We start from the raw sequence: 16,212 nt of genomic DNA on the forward strand, positions 1-16,212 counted from the left end.
TATTTTCTGGCAAGAAGATTCGGATTGGATTTAAACAAACACTTTCGTGGGTTGAACATTTTCGTACCTTTAAAAGGCTGCCTTTTTTAACCGATTTTTTCGCCGCATTTAAGGTTTTTTCTCTTTTTTTTGCCATCAAACGCATCTCCGAACAACAGTGTTTTCCATTTAAAGTTCAAAGTATAAGATTCAACCAAAATTGACCCCATTTAATGTTCACGTCAATTAAAATTGAACGCTGTTTTTTTTGTGTGTGTTTCATATTCAATAATTGAAATTCGCACGTAAAATATTGCGCATTAAGTAATGCACATTGTACATTTTACACCAAAACATCGCTGCGACACCGACCGTGTAGCCACACAAAAAAGCCGTGTTTTCCATCGATATACATTTTTATTTGTCGATTAAAGCGGGACACGAAGAATGTTTTCTGGAAATATTTTCGTAAGCAAACGACGTTCAAGAATTTCATAATAGTAAACATTGGGCACAGGAAAATGGAAACACGGTGCGGGCACCGACCGAACAACAAAATATGCGAAGCAACCAAATTCTTTTGACGGATTTTTTTGAGTCGGGTGCATTCTTCATGTGTGTGTTTTTTTGTTGTTGTTTCTGATGGGAGGAAAAACGGAAAATATCTCATTCGTTGGCGATACGCGGTTTTAATTTTGACACAGCCTTCAATTACGCATCAATTGCTGCCACAAAAATGATTTGTTAAAATACGACGGTCCCAATGCATTCACATTAAGCAAATGTGTGATGTTAACGTGGAAATTGGCTTTGTTTTTTTTCTCCTCTCGGTTCAAATCGAAGCGAGGAAAAAAGAGAGAGAGAGAGAGAGAGAGAGAGAGAGAGAGAGAGAGAAGAATTATAACGAAGCAGCCAAGTGCTATACAAAAGACATGCATTTAAGTGAGCCGATGAAGTAGCATCATAAAATTCACAAATTAAGCCAAATTACTGGCCTTTAATGTATCTTGTTAAAGTTCCGTTTTTTTCTCTTCGCTTCTCACATTGGCGCGGCCACTCTGTAATGATCCTTCGTTCACGCTGCATAACAACATTTAATCATAATTTCAACGACTGAATGATAATGAAATGATGGAGCTCGCAGGCAGGTATTACTTATATTTGCAACGGGGATATTTATATGTATTCACAGTAGTCGTTGTCGTTCTCGCTCTCTCGATCGCTCGCTTCCACGACAAAACCATATTCAAAGCGATGGCAATTTATAATAAGGGCCCCGCAACATCGTTCACTTTATTTTCTTCGCTTTTTTTTCTCTCGCAATCACAAATGAGATCATTTGCTGTCGGGCACAGCACGGAAGTGACCAACCACTTCAAACAGTTTACATAGAAAATTGAATGGTCGCTGGCCGTTGTTGCTGTTGGTGGTGGCATTTTTTTTTCTCGGTTTCTCATGTGAATGAAACTCACTGTTGATTAGTTAGACAGTCATCAAGCCACTTTTGCAGCGCGCGAGAAAAAAACAACGATTGCAGCCAGCACACGCCTTCGTGTGTCCATGTGAGAAATCAGCACACATTTCTACATCAATCCATTTACGGCACGACATCAATCGTTTATGAACAAATATGACAGGTTTTTTTTGTTGTCGTCGTCGTTGTTGTTGTTGTTGTTGCTGAATAAGTAGCGGTGGAGATTGGGAAAGAAAATTTCGTGATGATGTGATGAGAGAGAAGGAGACCTGGATATGTAATTTCATATTTTCGTCAGATTTCGATTGATTTTTCGGTGTGATTTGTCGTTTGAAATGGAAAATGGGCGATTTTTGGAAGTGTGAATTTTCAGATGGAAAACAAACGACGGAAAGTAAAGACTTTTGCTATAATTTGATCAATTTTTTTCCTTGGAAATTGTGAAAAATGTCAATTTTTTCTATTTTTTTTATCAATTTGTTCTGTTTTGTTTTTGTTTTTTATTGGATGCTTGTTTATTTTTCGTGTTCTTTTTCCTTTTTACTTCCAACATATTTTTTTCCAAATGAAATTGTTTAAAAAAATTTATTCGCAATTTTTTTTTCTCAGTTTGTTGACAAGAAATCGTTTTGTGAATGGAAAACCATGCGCAATTTTTTTTTGTCCATTCCAAAAATTGCTCTCAGTCTGTCACAAATCAAAATCGCATGAAATTCACTTATTCATCGCTTTAATCAATTTCCGTTGGTTGGCTTAACATCGTGCGAAATTCCGATATCACGTTGTAATGGCCATTGCAACGGCTTTCGAATACGCTATCAAAAGCGATAAATATTATATGCCATTTAAGTGTTTTGTTCCAAATATGTAAAGCGTCATTGGCACATGGTGTTAGATGATACGTAAATGGAACTGGCAAGCGTACGTTGAGCATGCTTATCATGCGACTTGTCACCGATTCTTGAACAAACAGCGCACACATACTGTGCAGTATGTGTGTGTGTGTGTGTGCATTTGTGAGTGCAATTTTCACTCTGTACATCTCATTAAGACAAGAAACCGACGAGAGGTGTATTAAATGCCAAACCTGGTTGGCAACGCTGGCAAAAAGTCGAAAATGTTCACTATAACGAAATGGAAAATGAGAAAGACACACTCAGAGGGGGAGAGAGAGAGAGAGAGAACGAAGAAAAAAGGAGGAGAGAAACGAAGTAGAGTTCCTTATGTGATCAATGGCAATACAGAGAGGCAAAAAATATATATAATAGCGATGTATCTTCCCGACTGTGTGACGGTACGGAGTGTACACCTGTCCTCGATTCCCACGATGATCTTCTATTCACGCTGAAATATTAGATCAAATAGTAAAAACGACCCAAAACTATTTCTTTGTTTGCAAAGAATAATATTATCCTCACGTGACCGAGAGAACTGCGCATAAAATAAAATACAACCTAACACATCAAATCAACGGTGATTGCAGTTAGACCTTTTTTTTTCATCAAAAGAAAAAAAAAACAAAATGGTTTTTGTTTTCTTGTGTAAAGAGAATGAAAACGGAATAATGTGAGAGACGACGCAACAGTTCCACTTAAATGTGATTAATCGTGCTGTTCGATCTCGTTAACCGTATTGATCTGAGTGTGATTTGTTTAGGTGGGAAAATCGTCATTTTCAATCTTCTCGCCTTGTCGTTTCTTTTTTGTCAACAAGTGTTTTCACGCAGCGAATCACAACATTTGTTTCGTTAATATATTCGAATTCCGTTATTGATTTTGGGCTCTCGTTCAGTTAAATTTATATGCCGACGATTTCGTCTCTGAATGAAAAGGACGGCTTGAATGTTTCTTTTTTCACTCTATGACTTTTCGCTATTTGAATAATTAATCGAATTGCGTGTTTGAATCGCTGTTAAAATCGATCTTATTTGTTTAACTTGGAATTGATTTGTCAAAAACATCGAAAATATGTTGAAAATTTGAATTAAATTTTTAAAAAAAATTTCATCTTTTCCAATAAAACTTATTAAATTGATTTGATCTGGTTTTCATTCATACCAATATAACATTGAGTTTTGAACAATCCATTTCGAGTGAAAATTGGTAATTAAACGCCAATTCGCCGCTGATTAATCGATTTTTGCATAATTCAATTAATTTTAACGATCAATATTTCAATTGAACAGGAGGTTTTAATCAATTCAAAAAGACAATCAATAACCAATTAATTTCACAATCGTTGTAATTGATTTCGATCTCGTGTTGATCGCAATTTAACTGGCGATAATGACTGAAATTAATCATGTACATTTTATTGAGTCATGCGATTAAACCATTAAAATGTGGCAGAATTGAATGCAATTATGTGTTGATCATATCAAAGGCGTATGATCGTTCTTGATTAATTTTTTTTCGCACAAAATCTAAATGGTGATCAGCGAAATTACCTCGGATTCTGGACCATTTCAATTGGGCAGATCATTTTTGGACCATTTTCACCCTCTTTGGTCTCAAGAAGCAAGATCTGAAATTTCTCAATTCCCATTGTCTACGTGCAAGCAAGGCTTATTTTTTTGCTTCAAAGGATTTTTTCCAGACAAATTTCGTATTCACGGAAAAAATTCATGGATTTCGCCAAGAATGCAGATTTTTTTTTTTTGGCAAAAAGTGAAAATTTTAAATTTCTGTAAAAAAGATCTGAAAAAAATATGTCGAATCAAAATGAAGAAACCATCATGTAAATTGTCATTAAAATGCTATTTATACTTTATTATTGTCTTTTTCTCTTTTTGTCATTATCAACTAATATTTTCTTTTTTTTTTATCACAGAGAATATAACAATGAAAAATGCGTTACTTATATGCAAAACGGTTTAAAAATGAATGAGATTGATTCGAGTAAAGAAAAAAACATTACATCAACTTAAATAGTATAGTGTTTCAAAACCAAAGAAAGGAAAAAAAAACTTTAGAGTTAAAATGTTTTAATGAAGAAAAAAAACTGAGCAAACGAAACGAAACAAAGAAAAAGAAAAGAAATTTGGTCTTAATGTGCTAAATAGAGTGTTTTAAATGCTAAACTAAGGCCAATCTCACTGGATAATTATTTCCTATGCATTTATCTATCGAGTGCATTTCGTACAAAGTTCACACCAATTAACTGTTCTCTGTCTATTTGTTGTTCTTTTTGTTGTATTACTTTGAAATATAATATTTCGCGTGGAGCAAGCAAAAACGGACAAAAAAATATAACTCTAAAAGTGAAGCTAATAAAAAAAAGAAAAAAAAATTGTTGTCGAAATTGGAAGACACGACGATTATTTGCGGCTCGAAATCCATTCTACTGATTTGTCTATTCATTTTTTTTTTGGTATATTGTATACTGTTCTTGCTTATCGTTTTCTTTTTCATGTTGAAACATAATGTTTCCGATTTGTTAATAAAAAAAAAAGTATCTGGTCAGAAAAAAAATATACGATCACAATGGCTATCATTTGTTTGCGAATTGCTATTGTTTTGGTCAGATTTCATCTATGAGATAAGAACCAAATCACATTTCAGCTTGTCAATGCACGGTGGTGTGGCGCGTGTGTACGCGGTGTCCATTTACCACGGTCGCCAGACAGACGAGTCGTCAATATCAATTTTCGGCGAAATTGGTGGTGTGTTCACGCGTGTGGATGATTCCATGTGACAGTCGGGTGTTGAGTTTGGAGATCGATTTGAGTACATATGATTAACTGGATACATCATTTGGTGCTTTGGTTGTGGCATCATCGGTACGGGTGATCGTCCCTTTGACGACCAGGTCGACGATGGTGATTGACGGTGGTGGTGCACAGCGACGGCGGCGGCGGCGGCGGCAGCTACGGCATGCGCATTTATTTGGTTCGGTGATTGGATTTGAATAGCTGGCCGTTGTGGTTGTGGTGGCATTGGACTGGCTGGATATTGTTGATGCATGTGTATTGCTCCTTGATTTGTACTGGCAGCATTGCGTTCCATATGATTCATGCAACTGTTCAAGTGTTTGATGATCGGTACCGATGTCTCTTGGTCAACAACATTCAAAAAACTTGACACTTCAGCGGCACAATGACGGAAACCGGCCTTGAATTTCTCTGCATACGAATTGTCCGAACGTGCACCCAACACATTTTGGCGACGCAATGTGTGCAAATGACGAACGGTTAGCTCCAAAATATCGGCTTTTTCCAATTTTGCAACATTTTCACCCTCCTGAGAACAAAACGAAGAAAATGTTTTATTAGTCATTTGTTTGGAAAAAAATGGAATGGAATTTTTTTTTCCGAAAAATTTCGATTTGCACTTGAAAATGTCCCATTGAAATGCGCAGTTAGCATTTGTCGAGAAAATGCAACGGTGCAAGAAAATTCGGAAATTTTCGGTGAAACCAAAGAAAAAAAGTTCAAAAATTAAATTTTTTGTAAAAAATACTTACAGTTTGCAATGCATTGGTCATAAGTTCCTTGAGTTCATCCAGGCATCGATTGATGCGGGCACGACGCTTGCGTTCAAGCATCGGTTTCATCACTTTTCTATATTGGTAGGTTCTCGAGACCGGCTCACCACTTGCATCGGTCAAAATGTAATTCTGATTTGGTGCCATTTTTTTTCTGTATATAAACTGTTCGTTTTTCTTTAATTTTCCAATAAAAAAACACTGTTCGTCGATAATAAACTTCAACAAATGCACTGTGAAAAACCGTTAAAAAATATAACGTAAAATCAAATAACAAACATATGAGTTAAAAAAAATTTTAAAGTTCGGTATTGTTATTGTTTGGTTGAGAGCACAAGAGTCACACGTCTATGTTGATCTATCGCAATTTACGAAGTAATTCGTCAAAACTATGAACCGTCGTATTTATAACATGCATTCGGTTCGTGTGTATGGTGTGCGCCCCACCACATCGTCTCCGACCGAGCGCACACGTTCGCCTCTTGTCGGGTTCGTCTCTCGTCCAATGTGTGAGAACGAAAGCCGGCGTTCGTTCGTTTGGGCTCATACGTACGGTTCGTGTGCGCGCGCATATCGTGCACACAAAATGCTCATTCTTACACATAACATAACTCATAACTCCTCCTTTTCTGCATTGCATTTTTTAAACGTTGTTCGGTGTATGCCAGCCGAAGCCCGAGCTCGAGCCGAACAGTGAGCGCGCGCGGCGTGTGCGTTTCTTTGTAAAAGCGGTCACCGGTAGTCAATAAAAGACGTTTTTCTTGTTTCATTCCGATCTCTTGCTTGCTCTCTTTCCATCTCTCTGTATATCTCTGCCGCCCAGGCGTTAAGCAATAAGAACAGCAACAATAAAAACAATAATATCTACAGAGAGCGAGAGCCGAAGAAGCAAAGAAAGACGAGAGAAATAACGACGACGGCAGCACTTAGCGTGTGCGATCATTTTTGAACATCTAATGCAACACGTTCTCTGTAACGAACGCGCTCTTTCGTGTGCTATGTCCGTGTTTGGCATGTTCCTCTTCTTTATTTGTTCTCGTGTTGTTTGGATATTCTCTCGGTATGTTTCTCACTGGCAGCCAAGAGCAAGAGAGACGCGCTAGCTGCTGCTGCTGCTGCTGCTTTTTTTTACATTTTCTTTCAATGCGTACCGATGAACGTGTGCCTTTTCACTGTGTGTACGCTCGGCACAAAAGGATTGCTGCTTCTGCATTCACACACACAGTTCGATGCATGAGAATGCATTCTTTTCGATGCATCATACATTTTCGCCCATTCTTTTGGCCGCATGATATTTTCATTGGTGTTGGCCATTGATCAAATCGATGGAACAAAACATAAAATAAAACGCAGCGCGCTATGCATCAAATGATCAAGAAGCTTTTTGCCCTCGAGTGCGCAAATTCGCAAACCACTTTCTCATTTGCATTTTGGCCAAGGATTTCCTTATTTTTGCCATTTTCCCTGTCTTTCTTCTTACTTTTTCATAGCTAAAGGGTTTTTGTTGCACAAAAAGGGAATTGAGCTTGATTTCTTAATATTTTTATATTGTTCTTGTACGAATTTCTTTCTTCATTCAACGCATGAAAGGTGTTCTGGAAAGAGGAGAGAATAAGGAAGAAAAAGCGTTTTATTTTTCTGTTGCCATTACAGCGCGGCGATTACGCAAAGGCGATGGTGATTTTGATATGGAAAATCAACGACACAAAGCACTTTCACACTAGACGCTTAACACTCAATGAAATGTCGCTATAAAAACAATGAAACGATTCCATCAAAAGAAATAAATTGCCGATGGGGAGAATGAAAAGAATGAATTTTACCAGAGACAGAGACGGAGACAGAGGCTTAATTAAATATTGTCGCGTCACATACAACGATGGGAAAAAAACGAGAGAGAACACCATCAAAAGTGTATTCAACCGCGTGCGCCGTTGTGAGTACCTTTTAAAAGGCCGTCGTCTTCGTCGCCGGCATTATTATACTCGGAAATAGCGAGCCCAAAGTTATAACAACCATTTAGATTCTCGAAAATCGGTGATTCATTAAAAATTAGGCGATTTGCTACAGATGCATTTCATTCTCACTGTGCGATTCTCCACAACTACTCACTGCCGCGCTGCCTGCTTTTGACCTCTTCCGACCACTTATTTGTGTGTGTGTGTAGGTGATTATTATTATTATTATCTCGTGCGTTCGTGCGATTACCTAGCTATTTGGCTGGTTGCCGTGGCATCGGCATTGTTTCCCATCAAACTTCTTTCTCTCTCAAACTATTTAGCAAATTCTTTGTTCTTATTTTTTTTCTCTCCGTTCCGTCTGTTTTTATTACAACTCTTTTTATCTCTTTCACTCATTCGCTTCTTCCTTAATGTTCTCTCGAATTCGTCTACAACTCTTTTTTTTGCTGTGTGCTACTCACTGTAATATGCTACTTCACTTCTTGTTAGATGCTGTTGTTATGTTGTGTTCTTTTTTCGTTGTTGTTGTTGTTGCTCATGTTTAATTTTTATTTCTTCATTCGCGCCGGCGACTTTAATTTTCAATTTCTCTGCGATGGAAAGAAGAAATTTTCTCACAATGCTTTTTGTTCGGGGGGATCTGTCTCACGCATGCTTTGCGAGATGGAAGTACGTGTAGAGTAATTAGATGAATGAAATGAAATATGTGTACTGATGGCGAGAACAGCATCGAGAATACTGTAGTAACCACGGAGAAGACGGCGATGATGATGACGACGACGACGACGACGACGACGGTGGCAACGAATGAATCCATTCGCATCGGAAGAGAATCACATTAGTGTTTGAGACACGAAAATCACCTTAATGTTTCTTCATCAGTCGAAAGGGTTCGAAATTACGTCAAACATGCAATCGAAATCATGGAAATTGTGCAGACAATCGACTATGGGGATCACAATTCGACAAACCTCATCTACAAAAACCATCGAGAGTGCAACAATAGACGGTTGTGTGGCTATAAGAATAGTGATAGGCGACGACGCTGCTGACTTAATGCACATAATCAATGAGATAATTGCTAGACAACCAAACCGACAAACTAATTCAATCAATCCAGTGTAATTAAGTTGTTTTGGCTTTTCCAACCAATCCAATTGACGATCTAGTCGATTTTTTCAACGCATCGAATATATTGGCATTGCGTTTGAAGTTCGCATTTAGCGCAACACTGCAACACGAAGCACGAAGCCAGAATTCTATGTATACAGTACTTTGAAGGGCATAAGTGTCCAGTTTATTGCTTTGTACCGCTGTTTTCGCAACGCGATTTCATGTGAAAACCAACCAACAACCACGTGTAGTAACAAGCGTGATTCCCATATTTTGTTGTCACATTTCTATGTCGCTATTCATAAGCAGCGAATTTTTCCAAGTGCGCACACAAGTCGGAACTGCTTTAGTCGGAATAAACTGGTACGAATTTCATAATTTTTTCGATGGAAATCGTCATATTTTCTAGAGGAAACTCGTGATTCGTCGAACGAAAATGGTTCACAGTTGGAAAGAAAGTTATTGGACTTCTGAAGGGCTTTGAAGAATTTTTGCTTAAAAAAACCTTCCTTTCTTGAAGAAATGATATATTTTTGGCGTATAAATGAGAGTAGAAAAGTTTGTACTAAAGAAACGATGGTTGAAACACATTTTTGTCCTGCAAATGGAATTTTTCATGCCAATCGAAAGTCAGAACTGTTAAACTATCAACCCGAAACTTGATGCGCAACGTCTAAGATGTCAGAGCTACTCAACTTTCAACTCAAATCCGATTCAAAATACATAAATCGTGTCGTCAAAATATGCGCTGCACAAAAAAAATGTGCCAATATGTTGGCATTGGCCGTCGAAAAGTTCATTGATTTCGGTGGATCGTGCCTGTGAAATCCCTGGGAATTGGTGTAAAATTTTTGTAAAAACGCGCGAAATTTGAAGCGCGCACATTACTTGAATTTTCTTTCATCCTCGTCAATCCAATATCTAAATGGTTCAATGACTGTGCAACGAAAATAAATCGACTTAACCTAAGCACAAAATAAGCGGCGGACAATTGCAACAATCAGCTGAAATTAAAAACCATAACAATTTGTACCGAATCCAGTGCGTATTTACGCCGTTCATTTTTTTTCTTCCTACAGCGATTGCATTCGATTTCGTGTATTATTCATTGTTTTTCTTAGGCAGCAGTGGCGAGCTTCCAAAACGGTAAATAAGTAATAATGCGAAATGTGCCGTTGATTCACAACAATAAACGTGAAAATCGAAGTGTAAATAAATAAAGTCGAAAGTCACAAACAAACACGATGTGAAGAGGGCAAGAGAGCGAATAAACGGACCAACCGAAAAAAAGCAGCCGACGCATGCAAATTGGTATGACAAAAACAACAGTGTGTTTTGAATCATGTCTTCGATATCACACCATTCGGCCAAGTCATGGTATGATATCATTCTCAAATCACACCAATTTTTTCCCCGTTGCTTCTTCTGAATTGCATTGGATGGATGGATCGAAGAATGGCAAATGTTGTTGATTTTTTTTTCAAATTTCGGGTGTACATTTCATTGTGTGTGCAACGTATAACGGCTGTCGTGCGCTCGCTGACAAGCGATTCGATTTCATCCGTTCAAAAACCTTCGAAATTCATTCACCTTCGTTCAGCGATATATAGTCCGTTTTCACTTCAGATATCAACTCTCCCATATCGTGCACTTCATCGCAAACCATCAATGTTTTTCACTATACTTTTTGGGCGATTTTGAGAAAAAAAAACGAACCGTCTCAATCAAAATATTATTATTTGGACAGAATGAATACCCATTTTGTTCTCGGTATTTTTATCCATTTTTTTCTTGTTCTTTTTCGATTTTTTTCATTCTTCTTCTTTTGGTTCAATTTCCACAAACAAAATGAACGCACGAAAGAAAGTGCGAGTACCTAATTGCGATTGGTGAATGAACGAAGTATGAAAAAAAGCGAAAATATTTGCATAAAACTGGGAACATTCTGCTTCATATTCGGATTTCTGGGTGTTCAGGTTGAATCAAAACATAGCCCGTGTATGTGTGTATGTATGGTGGTTCCTGTGAACATTTCGGCCGAAAATATTTTTTACGCAACATTGTAATTAGCGCGGTTGAAAAAGTGCATGTTTTGGTGTTTATTTTTTGTTCATCGTGTTTTCGATTTAAATCGCTTCTTCGATTTTGAGGCGGATATATTTGGATATATTGAGTTTATGCTCGTGCTCGCGCTCACTCGAAATTCTGCGAATCAATTGTTGCGAGTACGAGCGTGAGCGCGCGCTTTCGCGTTCACATAACAAAACATGAGATCGATTGGCGTTTTTTTTTTTGGTCTTTGGAACGACGATATCAGTTTTCATCAACCTTTCGCAATTGTGAATCGAAAGATTATTATTGACACGAAATGTTGGCAAAACGTGTGAATAAATTTTTTGGAGCGAGCGAGCGATATATAATATATTCACGATGGATCATGACGCACGTGCAAAAAAACACATTGATTCGATTCGGTGTTGTGCAATATTGACACGCATTTGAAAAGGTGTATGGGATTGTTGGTTGTTGCATTGGCCCGATCCTTGTCAAAAATGGACAAGAGCGCGCGCGCGCGCGCAAGTCAAAGGAAGTAATCCGTTCTTCGGCAAAAGAGATAGAGCTAAACAAATAGGCCTGTCAGTTTTATCGTCGTCGACGTCTTCAACGTATCTCACCGGATTGATTGACCGAGTGCTGCTACACAAGCCAAACACGAGAGCAGCACACACACAGAACCCGAGAAAAGAATGAAGAGAGAGAGAGAGAGAAACGAACCAAATCATGTCTTTATTTAATTCGTTCTTTTTCTCGCTCTCTTGCTCTCTCGCGCGCTCGCTCCTAATTTAATTTCGATTTTTCGCTTCTGTTATTACAAACCATAACTGTATTTCCTTCCATTTCGTTAAATCCAGTAAAGCGAATAAGATCGTTTTTCCTCTCACTTACCATCATAATGTTATTTATAAAACAGAAGTAAAATAGAACAATAACAACAATAGAAAAGCAATAAGACAAAAAAAGCGAGCAAGAAAGAAAGAATGGAAAAAACACACATACAACACAGTACGTACACAGCGAGGGAGAGAGAGAGAGAGAGCAAAAATCAGTAGACACGAGAACAACGGCAGCACTATTGCATGCTATTGCGAGTGAGGCAAATGGGAAAAAAATAATAGTAAAAAAGTGTGCATGATGAAACGAATGAGTAAGCCAATGAACGAGCAATTGGAATTAGTGTGGTGAGCAGTGCGGCTGGCCCGACTGCTGTTGTTGTTGTTGCTGTAAGCAAGAGCGAGAGCGAGAATTCAGTTGTGTGCGTGATAAAGATGGAATAAAGGGAAACAGCATAGAGAAATAATTCGTTTTTGTTCAGCCACAGAGAAAAGTGTGGGAACGAAACGAAGTCGTCTTCTCACGACAAACCCGAACACATGCACCCAAACAAATGGCAGCAGCAGCAGCAGCAGCAACAACAACAACAAGCCGGCAATATTTTTTTTACTTCTTTCTACTTCTCTTCCTTTCTTCTCGTTTGTTCCTTCTTCGTGTACTGCTGCTCACTCACTCGCTTGCTCGTTCTGACCCTCTTTGCATTACGCGATCATTCTTTTCTTCTTCTCGTTCATTTTTTTTCCATGTGTGTTAAATATTATTATTACACATTTTTCGAGCATCGAAAAACCGGAGGGAGCGAAGCATAAAGGAACAACGCTCTCTCGCTCTCTTTCAATTCAAAATAAAATAGGGGACACAATGGATTAGAATAGAATTATTTACAATTTACTTTGTATTCAGTATATTTTTGTCCATGTTTTATATGGCATAAAAGTGAATTACTTTTCGAATCTTTTGTTATACATTTTGATTTTCGATATGTTTCTCTTTCTCTCCCTTTGCCTTTGGTTCTTCGGGAACGGTTAATGCGCGTTTGAGTGTTCTCGCAGTGATTAAGACACGCTGCCATCGCTGCTGCTGCTGCCAACACCATTACTGTGTATTTTGTTGATCGGTTCCGTTTGGTCGATGGGTTTGAATTGAACCGCAGCTATTTTCTTGTTGCATTGTTAAAATGCATTCCCATTCAAGCCGACATTCTCATACATTGGCACGTTGCCATCATTCTCTTACGTACGTACACGGTATAACGGACGAATGAACGTGCGCTCGCGCGCACACAGCACAGCACACTGATCGCACACTCGTACTCGGAGTACGCGCGCACAACCGAAATTCCATTATGACCCTCTATTTAACTTTTATGCGCAACGCGCCGCTTGACGACGATTATGCAAATACTTGACCGAAGGACAATTCCGGACGACGAAGAATGAAACGTTACAAGAAGAGGGTGAAACTGTTTCTTCGTGCGTTTTATTTTATATTAGCCCGTACCGATATGCATGGTCGATCACATCAGCACCAAGACTGGATTGTATTTCAATGAATCTTTTCATTTTCTTTGCTCTGCAAACTGAACAAATATTTACTCGTTGCGTATTGAATTTCCTGCTCTCTAGTCTTTGTAACATGTTACCAAATTTAATGCGTTACATTTATAACACGCATATCGTTCGAACCGAGAGAGTGATTGAGAGAGAGAGAGAGAGAGAGAGAGAGAGAGAGAGAGAGAAAGAGAGAGAGAGAGAGAGAGAGAGAAGTAAATGCCAGAGTATATGCTGATGATGGTCAAGATATAGGTATTTGATGGCCCTTTGTTACCGAAACACGATCGCTTAAATTAGTCAACAAAACCATTTTGCTGCAGAAAATTGGTAAACTTGTTTTCAAAGTTGACAATTCCAACAGAGTCAGACGAAGTGTATCCCAAGAAAAAAATCGATGCGAATCATAGTTCGATCGCCTTGCAAATTCCAAACGAAATTTGATTTTTACACAAATTTCACTCAACATGTCACTAGCTTTGCTGTCCTTATTGTCGTAAATTTTATTCAACACTTGATTGTCTTACAAAATTTGAATAAATTCGATCTTGATAAAAATTTGATCTTCCTTTGAAAAATTTTTTTGACTGAATTTACGAGTAAATGGAATTGTGAATGAAGAACGAAACGAAAAAGAAAATTGCGATTGATTTTTGTTTACCAAAAAAACGCAACATTTTCGTTGTTGTTGTTTATCGAATGAAAAATATTGCTCATTTTTACGTGCAATGGAAAAATATGCAAATTATTTTGTTTACGGTTTTTTTTTTGTTTATCGAGGACATGTAACCACCCATCTCGTTGCTGAATCTGGGTCACTTCCATTCTAGATTGATGTGTTCTTGTCATCCTTTTTTTAGCGGCGGCGGTGTCAGCATACCGTTGTCGGTGTGTGTGTGTGCTTTGAAGGAATGTGCGCGAGATGCGTTGCGGTAAATGCCGATTTTAGATTAATTATATGAATCAATACGATTTGGCTGTAGGAAATGTGTCACCTTTTTGTGTGTGTGTGTGTGTGTGTGTGCGTGTTTGCATGGTGAAATTATAATTGAAAAGTGTCGTCGTGGTCGATTAATTGATATGGCCAATATCAAAAGAGATCATGCGATCGAACGCGCGTTGTCGCACACACCGATTCGATCGATTGTCCGCTAAAATGATTCGAAAATATTATAATCAACCGGGTAATCATATAATCATGTAATCAGAACGATTTTTTCTTTTTTTTCTTCAATTTCCACTGGTGTTTTGCACGAAAAGAAAATAATATCAGGGCGAAGAGGCGAGAGTAGCAGAGATACAGAGAAAAAAAATAACAAAAACAAAACCAAAACAAAAATCTGATCAACGATCGTCAGCACATAACGCATTATCAGATCCGGTTATTGCCACAGCGGGCCGTAGTAGGACAAAGCGCATATCGTTGTCACTGTGTGTATGGGATACGCAGTGCAGTGTGTGTGTGTGTGTCGAAATTATCGTGGGAATATGCGGCAGGTGTCCGTTCGTTTCGTTTGGAAGCGAGAAGGAGAGAAAAAGAGTGACAACAACAACAGCAACGGCAACAACAACGGCAACGGCACATAATCCGAACCGGCACACAATCCGTTTGTACTTGACGCAATAGGGCATTTTGACGTGTGTGCACTCACATTTCATGAAAATTGACAATGGGTCCAATGGCAATTGGAATGTAAAATAACATCACACCGTCGAATTGATTTTGAAAATGAGTTTTTAAAAAAAAAAGAGTAAATAACCAAAATTCCGGTGCTTTCAGACCCTTCAATTTTACGAAGTTGAAGAAAAAAAACATATTTTAATGGAGCAATTCAAATGCTTTAAATGCCTCCGAGTGCCACGGCATTTCACATCAATATCCATATCCATTTATATTTATTACGCAGAAATCGGTGTGTTTTTTTCTTTCATTTTCGGCGGATCTTCTCTTTATCATCAATTGCCGCATAAATAGTTGAACCCTCTTGTTGTGTAGCTTTGTAATCATATGCATGCGACTTCGTTTTTTTGTTCGTTGTTACTCATCTGTATACATACAGCTATGTAGTAATATATATCTAACTAAGTCCGAGAATTAAATGATTGCAGCTCGCGCGATCGCGTATGTCATAATTTCGCCAGTTGGGTTCACTATTACGCATCATTTATTATTTGTACTTGATTGTTGTGATTGAAGCACAAGCGCTTAACGCACAGCCAAAAGCACATACAATTGCATCACACACACACACACACACACAAACACATATCCCAGCACGTATTTATGCATACACTCATTTTGTGGGAAACATCGAAATACTTGTGATATATTCTCCGTTCGACTAGGTTTCATTCATAGTATTGCATCGACATTTTGGCGACAACAATGATGATGACGACGACGACGACGACGATGATGATGATAACATAAAAAAACACTTTAAAGAAAACAACAGCCAAATTAAATTTAGAATACACATTTGTTAACAAACAAATTGAAATGTTCATTTTGACTGGGGACACATTACTGGATTCAATAACATCCTGAACAAAATACTCTCGCGCACTCATGTATGGCACAACAATCAAATTGACTTCAATAAACAAAAAATATATGTGTACAGGGTACACTACACACACACACACACACACACACTGGAAATCACTTTCAATTGAATCCAATCCAATCGACAACCAAGATATATGTACACGTATCTCTCTCTCTCTCTCTCTCTCTCTCTCTCTCTCTCTCTCTCTCTCT

General features: G+C 38.1%; 2 protein-coding genes across 2 annotated transcripts in view; both read right to left on the minus strand.

The window, feature by feature from the left end:
• LOC129575285 (omega-amidase NIT2-like) overlaps window positions 1–16,212 on the minus strand; it is a 311,296-nt gene that overhangs the window by 81,329 nt on the left and 213,755 nt on the right. The gene's annotated exons all lie outside the window — the stretch shown is intronic.
• Window positions 4,191–6,314, minus strand: LOC129575289 (enhancer of split m7 protein-like). The gene is made up of 2 exons (XM_055458571.1): window positions 5,915–6,314; window positions 4,191–5,691 (listed from the first exon to the last, which is right to left on the minus strand). Exons 1-2 carry the CDS (start codon window positions 6,080–6,082, stop codon window positions 5,059–5,061), a joined length of 801 nt encoding a protein of 266 aa, XP_055314546.1. The 5' UTR covers window positions 6,083–6,314; the 3' UTR covers window positions 4,191–5,058.

Source organism: Sitodiplosis mosellana, unplaced genomic scaffold (assembly GCF_009176505.1).
Source record: "Sitodiplosis mosellana isolate CC-2019 unplaced genomic scaffold, AAFC_SMos_1.0 Smas_scaffold_6166, whole genome shotgun sequence".
NCBI classification, from domain to species: Eukaryota; Metazoa; Arthropoda; class Insecta; order Diptera; family Cecidomyiidae; genus Sitodiplosis; species Sitodiplosis mosellana.